Source organism: Sinocyclocheilus anshuiensis, unplaced genomic scaffold (assembly GCF_001515605.1).
Source record: "Sinocyclocheilus anshuiensis isolate Anshui unplaced genomic scaffold, SAMN03320099.WGS_v1.1 scaffold86, whole genome shotgun sequence".
Classification (NCBI taxonomy): Eukaryota; Metazoa; Chordata; class Actinopteri; order Cypriniformes; family Cyprinidae; genus Sinocyclocheilus; species Sinocyclocheilus anshuiensis.
This window is the reverse complement of record NW_015547662.1, coordinates 3,201,327-3,221,035: the sequence shown is the minus strand read 5'-3', so window position 1 is coordinate 3,221,035 and position 19,709 is coordinate 3,201,327. Positions and strand designations below refer to the sequence as shown.

The 19,709-nt window shown below is 39.2% G+C and overlaps 3 protein-coding genes across 4 annotated transcripts in view; 1 reads left to right on the top strand and 2 right to left on the bottom strand.

Annotated features, from left to right (window-relative positions):
* Positions 1–2,235, bottom strand: part of LOC107702378 (NACHT, LRR and PYD domains-containing protein 12-like) — a 13,322-nt gene extending 11,087 nt beyond the window's left edge. Inside the window, exons 1-6 of the mRNA XM_016504679.1 lie at positions 2,161–2,235; positions 1,847–1,984; positions 1,537–1,650; positions 1,126–1,239; positions 857–970; positions 45–774 (exon numbers count right to left, since the gene is read on the bottom strand). Coding sequence (XP_016360165.1) covers positions 45–774; positions 857–970; positions 1,126–1,239; positions 1,537–1,650; positions 1,847–1,984; positions 2,161–2,201 — 1,251 coding nt within the window. The 5' untranslated portion in view covers positions 2,202–2,235. The remainder of the gene's footprint in view (positions 1–44; positions 775–856; positions 971–1,125; positions 1,240–1,536; positions 1,651–1,846; positions 1,985–2,160) is intronic.
* Positions 2,236–5,722: 3,487 nt separating this feature from the next.
* On the top strand, positions 5,723–9,945 carry grhprb (glyoxylate reductase/hydroxypyruvate reductase b). Its single transcript, XM_016504675.1, has 9 exons — positions 5,723–6,018; positions 8,250–8,380; positions 8,468–8,540; positions 8,613–8,729; positions 8,807–8,895; positions 8,999–9,103; positions 9,199–9,334; positions 9,568–9,698; positions 9,795–9,945. The coding sequence occupies exons 1-9, from the start codon at positions 5,858–5,860 to the stop codon at positions 9,914–9,916; spliced, it is 1,065 nt and encodes a 354-aa protein (XP_016360161.1). The 5' UTR covers positions 5,723–5,857; the 3' UTR covers positions 9,917–9,945.
* A 2,800-nt stretch (positions 9,946–12,745) lies between these two features.
* LOC107702373 (zinc finger and BTB domain-containing protein 5-like) lies at positions 12,746–18,384 on the bottom strand. Of its 2 annotated transcripts, none has more exons than XM_016504673.1 (3): positions 18,209–18,384; positions 16,683–17,750; positions 12,746–15,664 (listed from the first exon to the last, which is right to left on the bottom strand). In XM_016504673.1, exons 2-3 carry the CDS (start codon positions 17,745–17,747, stop codon positions 14,642–14,644), a joined length of 2,088 nt encoding a protein of 695 aa, XP_016360159.1. In that variant the 5' UTR covers positions 17,748–17,750; positions 18,209–18,384; the 3' UTR covers positions 12,746–14,641. The 2 variants fall into 2 exon arrangements, with proteins under 2 accessions (XP_016360159.1, XP_016360160.1); XM_016504674.1 differs by having other exon boundaries at positions 18,213–18,384.
* Between the last annotated feature and the right edge of the window lie 1,325 nt (positions 18,385–19,709).

Sequence of the window (19,709 nt, the reverse complement as noted above, 5' to 3'; positions counted from 1 at the left end):
TTGGCCAGACTCTGATCACTGATTCTCTTTCTAAAGTATTGCACCTTCTGAGGGTCATTGAAGCCTCGTACCTCTGTCATTCGATGGACACACTTGGAGGGAATGAGATCAGCTGCTGCTGGTCTGGAGGTGATCCAGATGAGAGCAGAGGGAAGCAGATTCCCCGCAATGAGGTTTGTCAGCAGCACATCTACTGAGGCTGATTCAGTCACATCACACAACTTCACGTTGTTGTGGAAATCCAGAGACAGACGACACTCATCCAAACCATCGAAGATGAAAATGATTTTACCTTCAGTTGGAGAGATTTCAAGTTGTTTTGTGCCCATGAAAAGTTGCAGAATATCTTGAAGATTGAATGTTTGGTTCTTCAATAAATTGAGCTCTCCGAAAGGAAGTGGAAATATGAGGTGGACGTCCTGATTCGCTTTCCCTTCAGCCCAGTCCACAATGAACTTCTGCACAGAGACTGTTTTTCCAATGCCAGCGACTCCCTTTGTCAGCACAGTTCTGATGGCTTTGTCTTGTCCAGGTAAAGCTCTAAAGATGTCATTGCATTTGATCGGTGTGTCCTCTGTTGCTACTCTCCTGGATTGTGTCTCAATCTGTCTCAACTCATGCGCATTACTGATCTCTCCACTCTCACTCTCTGTGATGTAGAGCTCTGTGTAGATCTCATTCAGGAGTGTTGGGTTTCCCTGCTGTGCTGCTCCTTCATAGAGACACTGAAACTTCTTTATCAGATTTGATCTAAACGTGTTGAGGACTTCATGGCTGTAAAATTAATACCACATTATTAGATGAGCTAACATGCACAATGTCTATTTTGTATTCTGTATAATGTCTTCAAATCAACCTGTGATCAGGCTTTGTATCTCCACTCTTAAAATGTACTGGATGATCCACAGACCTCTCACTCTTCATAGACACACACCTGGGTTCTGGTTCGGATCTCCTCTGATGAACTGAACTATAAAAGAGAGAGATTAAAGTGAATCCTTTGAAACAACATATTTAACAAATTACCTATTAAATGATCACTAAAACAATCACTTGCAAGAGAACTTTAAGATTTTTAAGATTAAGATCTTCATACAGTACAACATTTTAATGGAAATGTTATACCTGAGATCAGGCTGTGTATCTCCACTCTTATACTCTATTATATGATCCATAGACCTGTCACTCCTTATAGACACACAGCTGGGCTCTGGTTCTGATCTCGTTTGATGAACTGAACTACAACAGAGACACATTAAAGTTAACGCTTTGATTTTCAATATACAACCTATAGCATTTTTATGTATCATTTTAAAAATCACTTTAAAGAGCACTTTATGCTAATTTCATTTACATTAAGTTCATACAAAAATTGTAATTTGAACTGAGTGCTTTCACAGATGTGTTAAAATGTCAGAGAAAAAAAATATATAAACAATGTACAAGTATTTCTCATATATTGTAAAAATACTACTAAAACCATTCTGATAACACAACATGTCAAACTCTAATCAAATTTTAATTGGAACGCTATACCTGAGATCAGGCTGTGTATCTCCACTCTTTAACTCTATTATATGATCCATAGACCTGTCACTCCTTATAGACACACAGCTGGGCTCTGGTTCTGATCTCGTTTGATGAACTGAACTATAACATAACAGATGTAATCCTTTATGATGATGATCACTTTACTATAAGGTCTTTAAAAAGCATTTTTCATCAAAAAGAAGTTTATGAGGAGGCAGTTTAGGGTAAAATTTTCATTTTTAACTTAACATCTTGCCATCTTCTATGATTTAAAAGAGTATTTAGATTTAATAGTGCTTATTCAAAATAGGCCTACCTGCATCCTTGAGAAATATCTTCATCTCTGAATGTTTGTGTGTCATCCATGATGGAGCCGAGCAGTTGAAACAGAATCTGATCTAAACCACTGACTCTGGATGGAAATTTCAAACACAATGATTCAGTATAACGGATCCTAAGAGTCAAAGAAACAGGATCATGAGACGCACAGTGATAGTCGTATATATTAACACAAATGCTAAAATATGAAACACCAGTGAAACTACGTTCATGTGATTACAAATGAAAAATATCAAACTCATATCAAAGAACTGATTCGTCCATCAGGGAAAATAAGAATGCGGAAGTCACCTGTAGAGCGTCTCGAAACGTGAGCACTCACCTTGCAACATTTAATCAATTAAAAAACATCCTCCACCTTTTTATCAAGTAACTACACGTTAATTTATGACATTGCCGATTATCCTGTGAAACACTTTGATACCCCGTATAGAATCGATTCCGACATATTAAATAGCGAAATAGCAAATCTGAACATTTACTTTCACTTTTATTTATGACGCGAGCGGTCATGACGTCACGTCACGCGCTTGATCTCAAACGTGCACATTTTGTACAGTTTTCCCTGAATACACGTTTGCAGGCATTCACTTCGTATAACGTTAGGATTCACAACATTGTTTATGTGCTGTCTGTCTGGGGTAAAACCTGATTGGGGTTTTAATGCATGACGTGTATTATCAGAACACAATTTACTTTTATTATAACAAATAAACACCAATGACTGACTGGTGTGATGACAGGATATAAGTGTGAGCAAATACAGCTCTCTGATAGGCTGCGAGGATGTTTTGAGAAAAGTTATAAAGTGCTGCTAAATAAGAGTGCTGTTTGAGAAGCCTTAAACTATTGGGCTCCTTACATATGATAGGATAAACATTTGTTTTTATTGTTGATGGGTTTTCTTTACTACCCCTGGATTGTGCCACCTTAAAGCTTAGGGCCCCCTCGGGCTCCTGGTAGTCAAGTGCCCCTGTGCACTGGCCCCACTTCCCACTTGCCTTAAATCGATCCTTTGATTGATTTACAATGCACGACATGTAGTCTATGCTATTTGTTTCTCAAAATGTTGATGTACCCTATATATATATATATATATATATATATATATATTCTCTTTGTTTTCTTAAAGGGGTCTTATTATGCCCTTTTTACAAGATGTAATATAAGTTTCATCTGAGTCACCCATTTGGAATAACTATTATTTACAATCTGGAAATAAACCTTTTGTCTTTAAGCCTTGGTCTGATCAAGGTGTATATGTTAGCGAGATATATTTAATTTCCAGGGCTTAAGGTCCTTTCAAGATCTGAAAGACAGCTACAATCTTCCTGGTCATTCATATTTTATGTATCTAATGTTGAGAAGAGCAATGTGGGCATATAATGTGGGCATAAACTGAACTCTCAGTCATCCTCTGTTGGACTTTGTGAAACCATTCCAGGCACGTGGAGCAGTGTCATTTATTTATAACAGACTGCTAAATAATTGCTGCGGCACACTTTCCATCACTACTTTCTGGTAGAAAGAACTGGCTCCTCACAAAGCAAACTGGGACTGGATATGGGAAACTATTCCGATGATGTCCGAAAATATTGCCCATCAACTAATACACTACAAATTTATCCATAAGGCTTATGCTACTCCTTATGTTACATAAAATGAAACGCTTGCCAGCCCTTTTTTGTACACTCTGTAATTCTAATAATGTGGGGACCTATATGCACATGTTTTATGAGTGTCAATTCAGTGATACATTTTGGGACAAGGTTTTCCAAGTCTTGTCGGAGTTATTTGATATTATCTCTAAACATCCCAGTCTCTGCTTATTGAATGATGATGCTGATCTTGATCTCAATATTAACCAACATAGGATCCTCCACACTGCTCTAACTGCTGCCAAAAATATAATTTTGAAGATTTGGCATGAACCTACATTTCCAGCAGTTAAAATTTGGCCCATAGAATTAAAAATATTGTTAGAAAGCTCACCAGCGAGAATCAACAAAGCCAAACCAAAAACTCTCAGTGCATGGGCAGAATGTATGGGCTAAGTCTTGTATATAGTTAATGTTTCATGTAAGTTCAGTATGTTCTGTTCTGCAACATAAAAAACAATAATAAAAAAAAAGATGTAATATAAATCCCAGCTTTCCTCAGAATACGTCTGCGAAGTTCCAGCTCTTTTATTATGCTCACAGAACATTTATTATTTCATGCTGTAAATACCCCTTTATGGCATGTGGGTCTCTTTAAATGCAAATGTGCTCCTCGCCACCCTTTCCAGAAGAGGGCTGTGCTTTTACAGCTCATGCCTCAGTTACTACGTCATCAACAAACAATACATCTGTTCACACACGAAGTTCACATACACACACTCACTTATGTCTGTGAACGTAAACAACTGGATGTGTATTAGTATATTAGATCTGTGAAACCTCTTGAACATGGCGACAACACACTACTAATGCAACTTAACCAGGCCTTGCCCCCCCTCATATTTTTTTGTGTATTCCTTAAGCGGGTCATTATATAAATGAGGGATATTGGACTTTGTGCTTTGTAACTTTGCAGATCTTTTTCATGCAAAACTTCAGTATTATGCACTAAAGGAAGTTGAAAATGTAAAAAAGCATAATTGTTTATCTCAGATTCAAGCTGTGAAAGGAGGGAAGTCGTGGCCTAATGGTTAGAGAGTCGGACTCGTAACCGAAAGGTCATGGGTTCGAGTCTCTGGTCCGGCAGGGATTGTTGGTGGGGGGAGTGAATGTACAGCGCTCTCTTCCACCTTCAATACCACAACTGAGGTGCCCTTGAGCAAGGCACCAAAGCCCCAACTACTCCCCGGGCGCCGCAGCAAAAATGGCTGCCTACTGCTCCGGTGTGTTCACGGCATGTGTGTGTGTTCACTGCTATGTGTGTGTGTGTTCACTGCTATGTGTGTGCACTTTGGATGGGTTAAATGCAGAGCACTAATTCCAAGTATGGGTCCCCATACTTGGCCACATGTCACCTCACTCAGAATTTGATTTGACTGATGTTTTACATGGTTGACTTTTACTATGCATTCATTGTTCAAAATATCGCAACAAAAAAGAAACTGACTTTCAAAAAAAAAATCTAAAATTAAAAAAAATATTTACACAATAATAAATTCCTAAAGTGTCTTTCTCCACAATTGCTGTCATTTAAAGATAGCTGTGTATCCTGACAAAATATTATTTTTGCTTAAACATTAAGCTTATACATTATATTATTTAAAGAAGCTCATTCCTCTGAGGGTTTTGTGAAACGTTTAACTTTGATGTGCATTAAGCTGGTGTTCTTTAATTTTTACTCAGTATACTCAGTTAATTGGACAAAAAAAGTCTGTTTGTATTGACAAAGATTGACCAGAAACCTTCATACACACACATTCCAGACTCAGCTGCATATGCAGCCTTGAACTACAATACTCCCAATTTATAGATTCAGAAACACATCTCACAGGGGTGATATTACTGGAACACAGAGTCCTAAATTTGTGTTTTTTCTTTTATTTAGTCTTTTGTTACTTTGATGAGCTCTTATAAACAGGTTAAGTTAAGCATTTTTTGTTCTATTTGTTTGATATATTTGAATTATATTATTTAGTTTTAAATTCACGTTCTTTCGCATTTGTTAAAGTGCATTTTAATATTTTTCTTTCATTATAATAAACATTAGCTTGTGACCCTGATTAATGATTGACTGAAACTAAATCAATACCACTGATAGCAGAACTTTAGACGCATTCACCGTGTGTTGTGATTAGTTATGGTACTTTGGAATGTAAAAACAAATAAACAAATAAAAACCATATTTATCTGACATATTTGCTCTCTGGCTGGTGTTGTGTGGAGAGACAGGCCACCCATTCGTTTCCTCCCCCCAAACTGTCCACACACAGCCCCTGCTGCCGCTTCCAACGTCTGTCAACCTTTACCTCAGATCCCTGAATTGATTGATAATGCTCGTAATGTGGTGCAGTAGAACAGCGCTCGGCAGACTGCAGAGAATCGCCCCGTGTACCGTCACCGGATTTCATCGCGCAATGTCCACGTTACCGAAAGTGTATGTCACGCGCAAGGTGCCGCCGGACGGGCTGGACATTCTCCGCAAATCCGGACAGTAGGTTGAAACAGCCATTTAAACACCAACTACTTTCATAAAATGTGTTCCATGGTTGTTATTTGCCCAAAATGTATTATTTGACGTAACATTGTTATGTCCGCAAAGTTTATAAATAAATAGGCTACCTACAAAATGGGTAGCACTTTATTTTACAGTACAGTTCCGCATGTATATACTATGTACTTATTATATAAATTACAATAAATGGGTAATAAGCAGGTACTAACCCTGACCCTACCCCTATGTAGGCTAGTTACCTTATATTACCCAGTATACTTTCTTAAGTAGGCTGCACTGTGAGAACATGTAGTGTACTTTAAAATGAATATTGATGGACCAACACAACATGTGACAAGGTAGCCTACTTTACTGTAAGTTTTAACTTGTTAACATTAGTTAACATACATTATTTAATAATGAACTTTGGCCTACTTCTACAGCATTGATTAAGATTGATTAACAATTTATTATTGATTAATACATTTCATTTCCGATCAAAAGTTGTAGCTGTTAACATAATGCACTGTAAACTGAACTGAAAAATTGTAGCTACTTTTATTAACTAACATTTATGTGTGTAACATGGGGAAGTTGTGGCCTAATGGTTAGAGAGTCGGACTCGTAACCCAAAGGTTGCGGGTTTGAGTCTCGTACCGGCAGGGATTGTAGGTGGGGGGAGTGAATGTACAGCGCTCTCTTCCACCTTCAATACCACGACTGAGGTGCCCTTGAGCAAGAACCAAACCCCCAACTGCTGCCCGGGCATTGCTGAGCCCGGAGCCCACTGCTCCGGCTGTGTGTTCATGGTGTGTGTGCGCACTTACACTCTAAAAAATGCTGGGTTAAAATCAACCCAGTGCTGGGTAAAATGGGGACAAACCCAGCAATTGGGTTGTTTTGACCCAGCGGTTGGGTTACTACCCAGAAGTTAAACATTTAACCCAACCGCTGGGTCAAAACAGCCCAATAGCTATGCTGGGTTAAAATCAACCCAATTGCTGGGTTTATCCCCATTTTACCCAGCACTGGGTTGATTTTAACCCGGTTGATTTTTTAGAGTGTAGGATGGGATAAATGCAGAGCACTAATTCCGAGTATGGGTCACCATACGAGTTTACCCCACCAAGACCTTCATAAGTTACATTTTTTTCTAAATTAAAGACTTGATCAACATGTGGAAAACTAGAACTTCTGCTTAGCTGAAGATGTGAGAGACTGAGAGAGAGAAAGTTAATAAAAATCTTTTGACCAATTGGCTGAGCATTCTCATTCTGAACATTAGTCATCTGGTGTATCAGACTCATTTCTATACAGATTCGAAAACAGTAAAGAAATAAAAATAACATTTTCGGGGTCAAAGAAAACAAAAAAGTCTGTCTTTTGATGATCTGCCATTTCAGTCAATTTAACTTTGTTTTGGGAGTTTGTGGGCTGCTAATTACCTGTAAATCATTGAACTGCTCTCTTTTCACATCTTTCTCTCACTCTTTAAAGGAGTAGTTCACTTCCAGAATAAAATTTTCCTAATAATTTACTCACTCCCATGTCATCCAAGATGTGCATGTCTTTCTTTCTTCAGTCGAAAAGAAAATTAAGGTTTTTGAGGTTTTTCCAGGACTTTTAATGGACTTCAATGGTGGCCAACGGGCTGAAGGTCCAAATTGCAGTTTCAATACAGCTCGACTCAACAAAGCGAACGTGCAAAGTCAAACGGCCATTACAAAAAAAGGTAAAACAACGATTTCGGATGATTTTGAAGTTGGAGGAGAAAATGAGATGGAGCTTTTCGACCTACCCTTTTTGAAATGGAGTACACAGACGAAGAGCTAACCGCGCGTGACCTTTCCATTGTGATTACATAATGCATGAAGTTGTAAACACGCATCGCAGAGCTAGTGCAAGACGTGCATTTGTGGTTAAAAAGTATGTAAATTTAAATTTTTTGGAGAAAATGACAGATCGTTTCGCTAGATAAGGCCCTTTTTCCTCGGCTGGGAGCCCTTTGAAGCTGCACTGAAACTGCAATTTGGACCTTCAACCCGTTGGCCACCATTGAAGTCCATTATATGGAGAAAAGTCCTGGAATGGTTTCCTCAAAAACCTTCATCTCTTTGCGACTGAAGAAAGAAAGACATGAACATCTTGGATGAGTAAATTATCAGGAAATGTTTATTCTGGAAGTGAACTAATCCTTTAACCTTCTCTCAATTCTGCCCACACAATCCCAGGGTGCAGTTTGAGATGTGGGACTCTGATGACCCTGTGCCCCGAGTGGAGCTGCTGAAAAAGGTCAAAGGTTGCGAAGGAATACTGTGTGTGCTCACAGAGAAGATTGACGCACAACTGTTGAATGCTGCAGGTTAGCTTGCGATGCATGATCATCAGTAGGTTGAAACGAATCAGGACAAATGCAGTGACGTATTGAATGCGTGTCTCAATAATGCAGGTCCAAATCTAAAAGTCGTCAGCACTATGTCAGTGGGCTTTGATCATCTTTCTCTGGATGAGCTCAAGAAAAGGTCAGTTGCATGAGTAAAATTTAGCTGTGAATTTCTTATGTGCCTTGGTGACCTGGCTTGTGTGTTTCCCAGGGGAATCCGTGTAGGATATACTCCGGATGTTCTGACTGATTGTGTTGCTGAATTGACAGTTGCCCTGTTACTCGCTACGTCCAGAAGACTCATTGAGGCCACACATGAGGCTAAAACGTACTAATAACCATCAAAACTTACACATTTGCTAGCTAATCATGCACTGATGCATACTGATTTATACTTGTGTTTAGAGGTGGCTGGGGAACATGGAGAACTTTATGGCTGTGTGGTCATGAACTAGCAAACAGCACAGTTGGCATCTTGGGACTTGGGAGGATTGGTAAGTAAAATGGATGGGATTATGACTCTTTATCATTTCTGAATCATTTATTTGGTGGGTATCATAATATGTCGGATTAATTTACGTGTGTGTGTGTGTGTAGGTGTGGCTATCGCCGAGCGTCTGAAGCCGTTTAAGGTGAAAAAGTTCATCTACACAGATGTGGCGCCGAGACCTGAGCTCGCAAATATGATAGAGGCCGAATATGGTGGGAAAATCTCAGAAAACTTCACAGAACCTTCATGACAGTTGGAGTTGCAAGGTAGCGAACAAATGAACTGTGTGTCTCTGTGTGTGTTTTAGTCTCTTTAGATGAGTTGGCCAAACAGTCTGATTTCCTGGCCATATGCTGTGCTCTGACTCCAGAGACTCATGGCATCTGCAATTGGAATCTCTTCTCCAAGATGAAGAAAAATGCCATCTTCATCAACACAAGCAGGTAGCACTAAGACATTCTTTCCAGTGTTATTTTAGTATTATTTATATAACATTCTAGTATATATTAAAGCAGCACTATGTAACTTTTCTTGACTGAAACGTTTGAAAAAAAAAAAACAAGCAGCAAACGTCATGTTTATAACTTGTTTATACCATTTACCTCAACTGAACCACAGTACACTAGTGTCTCTCGGCACTTCACTGCATGATTCTGTTTGTGTTGCTATTGTAAAGAGGAGGAGTGGTTAATCAGGAGGATCTGTATGAAGCCCTGTCTACTGGTCTGATCGCTGGAGCCGGGCTGGATGTCACCACACCTGAACCGCTGCCCACACACCATCCTCTTTACACACTCAAAAACTGCGGTAAGCATGCACATGTGTTTATGCATTTTATTAAAGCATTTGGCAGGTGTTTTCTGAAAAAAATCTAGTATTCTGTGTCCATGTTTGAATTTGCAGTGATTCTTCCCCACATTGCCAGTGCTTCCTACATGACACGGAACTCCATGTCTGCTCTTGCCGCCAACAACCTGCTGGCTGGACTCAGAGGAGAACCCATGCCTAAAGAACTCAAGCTGTAGAACTAGACAACCAAATTGAAAATTCAGAATTTTTTTTTTTTTTAATGGGACAGAGAATTTTCCATACGAGAACAGCTCATAGTGACCACAACTGTCCAAAGCCTTAAAAAAAGACAAATGATGAACTATTTACATGTTAAAGCCAATAACCAATAGTCAATCTATAATTTTGAATTAACAAAATAATCATTTTCAATGTTACAAGTGAATTTTTAGCATAACATTATAATGTTCAGTATAAAAAATGGATATGCATTTTGAGTTTTGCTAAAGATTACTTTTAACAGCGTTTTTGAATATGAGTGTTTTTGAATATAAGTGTTTATCTAATGTGTTAGATGATGGCAAAGGTAATTTAAATGGAAAAATGTAGAAAATGAGCATCACAATTAATAAAGAAATATTGACCGATACCAATAATTAAAAAAAGTCTAATATTGGCCGTGCATCCCTACATAAAATATATAAAAGGAATCTCTAAATTTCAGAATTACAACATATATGCCAAACAAACGAAAAGCAAATTGGACTACATGGACTGTAGCTTGGGTTAAAAAAAAGCATATGGCTTAAGTATATAGTGACAGAATTGTCTTTTTTAGATGAACTGTTCGTTTAAAAGAACAACAATGCTGAACCCACGTTTGTGTTGTAACATCAAAAGCCCAGTGTTTGTGAGCACACAGGCAAGGTTCACAGTCTGAGATCAATCATCTACAAAGAGCAAACTCAGCAAACACCAGTGATATCCATGCAAGTCTTTCAGTCCTTAAATATGTTGCCAGTTTGGAACTCTTTAGTCATCCCTTTTCAAGTAAGACAAATACATAAATACATGAATGAAAAGACAGACTGAATGAATAGCATTCTTCATGATTTTATTCACTTAATTCTTCTTTAAACCAGTAGGAAAAAAATGAGTGCTCTAACAATGTGCGATTAATAGCCATTACACACTCGCATTAATTCCTTCACTTTTGGCATCTCTAGATCTGAGAATCATAGTACAAAAAAATAATAATAATTAAAAAAAATCACATAAGGCAGTTGGCATTGTGATTCAGGTCATTTAAAGAAAAAGTCCTGTATGATTAGTTACATTTAACACATATGCACTTACATTTAAGGTCAACTGCTGTTTGACAATTAATGAGTAAATTGAGAGTTCAAACATGTTTTGGATTTCTGATATGCCCAGTATATTTTGCTGATTATATTAGGAATGTTGTAAAAGAACTGTTTCATGAACACTCAAGTGTCAACATTCATGTAAAAAAAAAACACTCAGGCACAGGCACAATAAATAATAAAGTACAATAATTTAGACTTATATGTCTCCATTTAATTTTGGATGAATTTACAGTCTTTGATAAGGGGGTAGGTTATAATTTTTCATATTCAGAATCTTTAAGTCCATCCAATCTAACAAGATTTCAAACAGGGGCAATATTTACCATAAAGGCAAAAGCATTACTACAGTCAAATAAAAGATGGCAGTAACAGCTTATTTACAGGTTGGAATGTTTGTAAAAGCAGCTTCTAAATCTTAACGGTTATACTTCGTCGAGTATTTAAGGACTCCTCTCAGTACAGCATCAAACACATCACAGAAGACAACACAAAGTACTACGACAAGACTGTTATATTACCTCTAACAGTATCCATAAACAACCACTAATACAATGACTGAACATCTATTTTCATTTACAGCAAATTACGGTTCGTTTTTAAAATTCATTTTGATAAGTATGTATTACTCCACAACCCATACAACATTATAGCCTTAAAGACTGAAGGTGCAATTTTTACATAATGGGTTTCTCTCTGTGCACTGGAAGGTCAAAAGAGGCACATGAATGTAACAGCCTTTTCTAAAGTGACAACCTCACCAATAGCTACCACTCAAATTCATCAATATGAATTTAATCAGTAAGCAAGTGCTTTAAGAAACGCTAATATGGAAATTGTACCCATAAACATCGTAGTCTACCATTCTGTCGGTGCTAATATCAGTTCTGTCATGACAACTCTCGGAGAGCATGGTAATATACATGACAATGTTATTTAGTTTGGTCTTGGCGGATTAGATCTGCTACGCTGCCGCAGCGGCAGAGAAAATACAGAGACTTGCTACTGCCAATACATTCACAGATATGCTGCTGTGAGCATGTAAGAAATACTGCTGCTGCTGCATTTATAATATATATAAAAATAACCCCTTAGCAGATCTATACAGGTGGAGCTGGGGAAGGTGGAGGGTTTCTGAAGTGCGCTGCAACTGCTACAGCAAGCACTAGCCAAGTATTTGAATGTTGAGCAGCAAGCTCATTGGCTGCTGATTCGAAAAGGAACCAATCAGCTGTGCCATGTGAATAATGATGTGATTATATCAGATTGAGTTGGAACCTATTGGCCTGCACCATCTAGTTTAATGACAGAACTTTGTATTTTCAGCCACAGAGGCATCAATGTAAGCTTTACCAGAAGCAAAACCGAGGACGTTCTGAGAATGTCAGGCTGAATGTCCTTTTATGCAGTGCTGTGTTTATGATTTCTATCTGCAAATCCGAATACAACAGAAACAGGTAAAAATACACAGTGCTTTAGTAAAAACATTTACCTCTTCTGTGCAAAAGGGAATATATTTTAAATGTCTTGCCGCATGAATATTTTCAAGAGTACAACAGAATGATTACTGTCCATAGAAAACACCACAGTGTGTTTAATCATTAGGTGTTGTCAATGTCAACAATGTCAATTCTGCTGTATTTCCACATATGGTCAAAATTTGTCTTATAACAGAAAGCTGTTATAAGATAAGCTGCGGTGTTTTTTTTTTTACTTCTAACAGTAAAGGTGTAACAGTAGTGATTCTGGTAGGCTACTCATCTGCATATTAGCAGTGTTCCAAAACCTAGCAAGCTGACAACCTAGATAGCATTTTAAGGCATCATAGGCATTCTCTTGATGTGAAGACTGAACCATAAGGAATTTGGTGCTGGCCAAATTCTAAAGCAGCATCACATGTATCCCGCACAATAAAGGCAATACTAGAATGCATTGTGCCAAGCTCAGTGGGAAAAAAAAAAGCATTCAAAATGGATGATAATAAATACACAAAGTATTGATTAAAAATATTTTAAAAACTGTATTTACCCCAAAACAGTGTGTAATCACAGTTAGCTTAGCAACATGCTAACATCAAACCAAATACTTTAGACATACAAGAAATTACTATGAGTGGGAGAAAGTGCAATTAAAAATATGGTGAAATAAGTCCCAACTTCTAAATAAAAGAGCCAATCGCCAAGTTGTCACAGAAAGAGTCAGTATCCTGACACAACCTTAATATAAGCTTTTTGAGTGTAACAAAAAACATTTATGGGACAGTTCATGTCAGATTTTGTTGCTGATTTGAAATGTGGCAAGTTTTGAGATTTAATTTCACCATTCAAGTACATAGGATTTAGACTTGGATGCCAAAAATAGCTGGCCATGGACATTCCTTGAAATGGACTTTGTGTCAAACTCCTTTGCAATCAACTGTAAGTTATACAGAGCCCCTAAAAGGACATGGTGATGGGAAAAATGAGATGGGACGGAACATTATATTTTAAAGCTTTTGTTTTACGTGCAAATGAAAGGAACACAAAAGTTTCACAAGCGAAAGCAACAGCATTGAAATAAGCACTTTGTGTGGCATGCAGAGCAACTGCCTATGTTCCTTCCAAATGTTCCAATGTGAAGTTTCAGTTCAGTTCTAAACTCGGTTTTGGAACAGAGCTTAAAGCAGTGGTTCTTAACCTTTTTGACTTCTTTTTTGACTCCAAGGACCCCCTTTTGCTGGAGATTTAGCTGGATACTTATATCATAATAAAACAAATGAAGCAAAAATATGATGTTAGTTTAATGTTGTACATCTTCAAGTGTTTTTAACATTTTAATCAAGATCATGTTAATCTAACTAAATTTAAATACCCTTAAGACTTACTAGAAGTTTGCAAGATGCCACCTAGTGGGGCCCTTGGTTGAGAACCACTGACCTAAAGGTGCACCTAAATGAAAAATGACCAACTCTCACTTTTTGAAGCATCAAAAGTTAAAATACATCAACAGTACACAGCTGACAATACAATTCTGACTTCGAAGCGTCTATTATCATGACATTTGATTCAGCTACTAAGGTTCTGTCTGACATCTGCTTGCAACACTTAAAGCAGACATCTCCATCTCTGTATTCTATTAAAAACATCTCACAGTGAAACTTAAAGAGATAGTCCACCCAAAAATGAAAATTCTGTTATCATTTACTCACCCGCATGTCATTCCAAACCTGTATGACTTACTTTCTTTTGCGGAACACAAAAGAAAATATTCTGAAGACTGATTCAACTAAATTTGTCCATAAAAAACACCGGACCCCACTGACGTTTACTGTATGACCAACAACAACAACCAAAAGAACGTGTAAACGCTTTAATTTTAAGTCACACAAGTTTAGAATAACATTTCTGGGTGAACTATCCCTTCAATTTGTACCATCAATGGCATGTTAACAATGTCATGAAACACCTAAAAAAGGTCCTATAGCTACTATAACAGTGGCTGTGAGATCATGGTGTATAGATCTTCCCATTCAGTAGAGTAAGAACAGTCAGAACCTAATGGGTCTAACTAACTGGTCATCCTTGTATGCATCTTTGGAGTGCCTGCGATTGTGCTGAATTAGAGCAGGGCGTTAGACATATCGCTGCTCTGCCATCGTAAGCAGGTTGTTTTTGAGTGCTTGTACAAGTGACTGGACTGACTAAAGCGCTTGCCGCATTTCAGACAGGCGTACGGGCGCTCTCCCGTATGAACTCGGATGTGTTTCTTGCAGTCCGTCAGAGTGAGGAACGTCTTACAGCAGATCTTGCAGGCGTACTTCCTGGCGCCTTCAACCACTAGCACGTTGTGCTCGGAAAGTGCCTTTTTACATTTCGACAGAACATCTGCAGAGGCTCTTGTCAACTGGGGGAGCGGGTTCAAGTTTGAGCTGCTGCCGTTTTGACCTACGGTGACGGAACCCTCAAAGTTTACTCCATTGAGAAGCATTGAGGAGGAAGAGGATGAGGAGGCAGCGTCAAATTGCTGAGGGCTGTCTGTAAGTGTTGAAGCACCTTTGGGAGCGATGCGCCGGTATGCTTGGCATCCTCCGGCGCCACCCCTGGATGAACGAGGGAAGGCCTGTAATCCCAAAATGTTTCGCTGGAACTCAAGCGCGAGCTGGTCCACCGATCCACCACGGGACGTTGCTAATGAAGAGGATGATGCTATTCCATCATATAGTGGCCGCAGAAGAAGTGACTCTGGCTGCAGGTCAGAGCAGATCTGTGCATCGCCCGTAAGAAGCTGCAGAGAGGAAGATGAAGTGTTGATGGAATCGGTTGGGAGGAAGAAACGAGCAGGATCGTGGTCTGCTTGAAACTCTCCGGTTGTTGTGTTGGGAATATTGTCAACACTATTAGCAAGATTAGATGATGCCCCTCTGCCAGCAAAGGCCTTCGCGCTGAGGAAACTGGAGATATGCAATCCAGAGGAGGACTCCAGAGCATCACTGCAGGAGAGCTCCTCTCCTCTTCCTCTGTCTTCTGCTGCTCCTAAGCCTTTGTTTCCTTTAATCAGCAGCTCAGAGCTGGGCTGGGGATCGGAGTAGCTGCGCTCACTGCCCTCTGGACTCAGCTCCAGCTTTTCTCCAACTGGCTCCACCTAAGGAAACATCACAAGTATTTACAAAGTCCCTTTAATGCAAGTCAGTTTACCTGTCAGCCAGCTTAGTAACACTCCCATGCAACTAATTTCTGCATAGGCAATATGTGTAAGTATGGCTCTAGTAGAATGGCTAAAAACTGAAATCTCTAAAACTGCCAATAATAGTTTCAATAATATATTTTGAACCAGCAATAAAATGAAACAGCAAATGTATTGTAAATGTAGCTTCTTTTGTACAAAAAAAGTAAAAATCTAGCAAATCACAAGCAAAACTGTGTAAAAAAAACAACAACAAAAAAAACATTATAAAATTTGCTCTTTTGTTTCGGTCGTTAAAATTTGTGTAACATTTTTAAAAGACGTCTCTATGCTCACCAAGACTACGTTTGATCATAAATAGTCAAAAACAGAAATATTGTGAAATATTATTAAAATTCAACATAACTTTTAATATATTTTAAAATGTATTTTATTCTAATAAATGTCAAATCATTCTATATGTTGATTTGGAGCTCAAGAATTTTATCAATGTTGAAAACAGTTGTGCTGATTATTATTATTTTGGACAATAAGGACTCTTTTAAGATACTTTATTAAGCACAAAATTCAAAATAACACCATTTTTTAATAGAATTTTTTTGTAACAATGTAAAGGTCTTTACTGTGACTTTTGATCAATTTAATGTCTCCTTGCAGAATAATAAAAAAAATCTTACTGACCTCAAAGTTTTGAACAGCAGTGCACATGTTTTTAACATAAAAAATGAAAATAATAATCAATGAACGAGTCAATCTTGATTATGATCATTAATACAGCATTGCCTCTTGAAAATTTATATAAACTGACTTCTACTTTTCCAAAATGCAGAGGCATGCAGTTTGGGACAATTTAGGTAGCAAAATACTAACTTACCAGGGACACTCTCCCGAAACACTCACAAATCAGGTGGACCTAAAATCCAGTAACAAAATACATCCGTTACAGTCCCACTAGCTTAATATCAAAAACAATTACCTGGTCACTCCCTTCTGCCTGAGACGTAACATCGCTAGTCTCATCAACAGCCTCAGGTGAACTCAGTGGCTCACTCTTCACCACGACCTGCATGTGCTGCTGCTGCTCCTCTTCTTCCTCACCTCCATTCTTTATCTTCATCCCTTCGCTATGGTGATGGCTCGCATCCGGGTATTCCTCTTTACGTGGCAACAGCAGCGTTTTTTCCGGTCCTGCTCCCCTCCCTCCATCTGACTGAGTGGGAAGCTGCATGTCTTCATGGGTCAGTCCCCTTCGATACTCATCTTGCTCTAGTAAACCTCCATCATGCCCCGGAATGACCCCAGCGACGACCTCATCCATTATTTTACCCTGAGAATCGGGAGACAGAAGCTCCTCTCCACCCACACGCCCCTCCACCTGCGAGGAGAGGCGCGGCCTCCCCCGTTCCGAAGCGATCAGGGACAAGGGCTGTTTGCGCTTCAGGAAACGGCGTGTCGGGTGAGAACCGTGCTGATCCACCAACCCGCTAGCGCACGCTGAACCCGTTCTCCTCCCGGTCCCTGTTCCCCCATCTTCAGCCCCACTCAGGGCAGAACTGACCAGGCTCAGGCCGAGCTGTTGCAGCAGAAATGAGCGCTGGAGATGAGAGTTGGCAGCTGCTGCTGCTGCTTGTTGCGGCTGACCACCACGATCTGCCGGGGGAGACATGGGTAGAGTGCGAGTTGTAAGGTAGTGCTTACAGGCTTTCACCACAGTGTTTAGATGCAGATGAGAAGCGGCCAGCAAGACATCCATGACGTTACTCTCTCCTAGCATCAGCGTGGACGTGTACATCATGTCCATCAGTGCAGCAAACGCTTCAGCCGTCACCACTTCCGAGTCCAGATGGATCATCCTGGTACTGGCGTCTCCCTCGGCAGCAGTAAACAGTGCTCGGAAATGCGTACTGCAGGCGGACAGCACAGCACGGTGGGCCTTGAAATGACGGCTGCCAACCATGATCACACAGTCACACAGCTGTCCATGCAGCCGCTGGTAGTTCAGCTGCTGGAAGATCTGCTCAAAATGTCCTGGGAAATCCATGACCTGAAGACAAATGGAGAAAAGATGACTAAGATGAGGAAATATTTAAAGCCCAAACAATACAGACTAGACATAATTCAGCCACATAGTGTATACAAAATCGAAATTATATATATATATAAACAATATACACATCTGCATATCGAAGTGCAAAACATTTGCGTCAAAACTCTAGTCTGACGTTAATATATAATTTACATCCTTTTCAAACATAAAGTCATTAGTTAACACAATAAATCCCCATATGTACTTCAAAAATAAAACAAAGAACGAGTTTTATGTAAAGCTTGTATGGGTGTCATATTTACACACATTGTATGTCTTAACAATAAAAACAGGAAAACGAAAACAAAATGTGCATATGAGAGTAAATTGACAGCAGTTCTTTGTTTAAATGAGCAATAAGTAGTTATGTTGGCTACTCTGCTAGCCCAGTTCTCTCACATAGTCCTGAAACACACCTACTTTACACGTCTATCTCATGCGTCTTCAGAGAGTCCGGGTTTGTCCTCTGATACCATCCAGAAATACATGCAAAATCTGTCCATGACAGTTAGTCGAGGCACTGGCCTGTGGAGTCACACATATACAATAGAGACGGCAGGTCACAGGAAACAGCATCGTCTGACTGGAAGCGTCGAGAAAACCAATCCATTCCGCCACCTACTGTACTGGAGAGTCTGTCAATAACGCTCGAGTGCATTGCAATTAAAGGATAGTTTGTCAAAAAGGGAATACTCGGTGATCATTTACATCATTTGCCCTCATGTCGTTCCAAACCTGTATAACTTCCTGTCTTCTGTAGAGCACAAAAGAAAATTCAAAATAAACAAAAAAACAAAGGCGTAGTTTGATGACGCTATGACTGAGTGTGGAATCATGGGAGTTGTCGTCTTCATCTCCACAGCCGATGCAATCCGACGGGACTCGGGCAGAAATCATGTTCATGGATGAGCTAATGATTTATTAACGTAGTAGAATGAAGCAGGGTGAGGCTGAAAGCCGTCGAAGCGAAATGAGGCCACTGAACGAGCGTGACACACGGCTCGCGGAGCTTTTATTGTGCCACAGTCGACCACTTCCGCTACTTCCGGTCGTGCGTATGTGGGGTAAAGCAGCGCTGTTTTATCATAATAGATACGTTTGAAAGTTCTGTTATAATGCTACTCTGTGCGGTCGTCACCTGTCTAATAAAACGCATAACTTATTAAAGCGTCTTTGGTGTTTCCATGTTTTCTACAAAACAAAACCGGAAGTCTAATAAAACGCGGAAATCGAGGGTGCATGACGTCATTGGCAGGTGACATTAAAGACACGGTCCGGAGCACTAGTTAAAATTGCTTATTTCTCTGGATTTAAACATTCTTCGAAACATTTGGGATAATGTAAGTACACAAGTCAGCAAAAATATATAACACTGTTCTAGTGGTTTTTGGATATGGATATTGTGGATATTATTTTTGGATATTGTGCCTTTAAGAGTAGACTACAATGCCGGCTGTTCTGACTCACAGACTGTAAGTAAGTTTTTTATATTTAAAGAATTGGCCACTGACAATTCAAACGCGAGTTTTGAGAATTTGCCACTGACGATTTTGAGCAGTATAGAGTAGCGCTTGTTGTTTGTCATTTCTCCGATCACATCTCCATCACACGCTTGAGGTATTCGGCCAATCACAACGCACTGGATAGCTGGCCAATCACAGCACACCTCGCTTTTCAGACCGATGAGCTTTGTAAAAATCGACACGTTTCAGAAAGGCGGGGTATAGAGGAGAAACAATAATGTACAGTATGTGGAAAATAATGTTTTTTTAACCTTAAACCGCATAAACACATTTCCTTACACCAAATACACAAAATAATGTTCTTTTTAGCAACATCATATGACCCCTTTAAACTTCTTGAGTATCAAAAGAACATGTACATTTTATAAGCATCTCGTTGTTTTTGTTTTCGTAG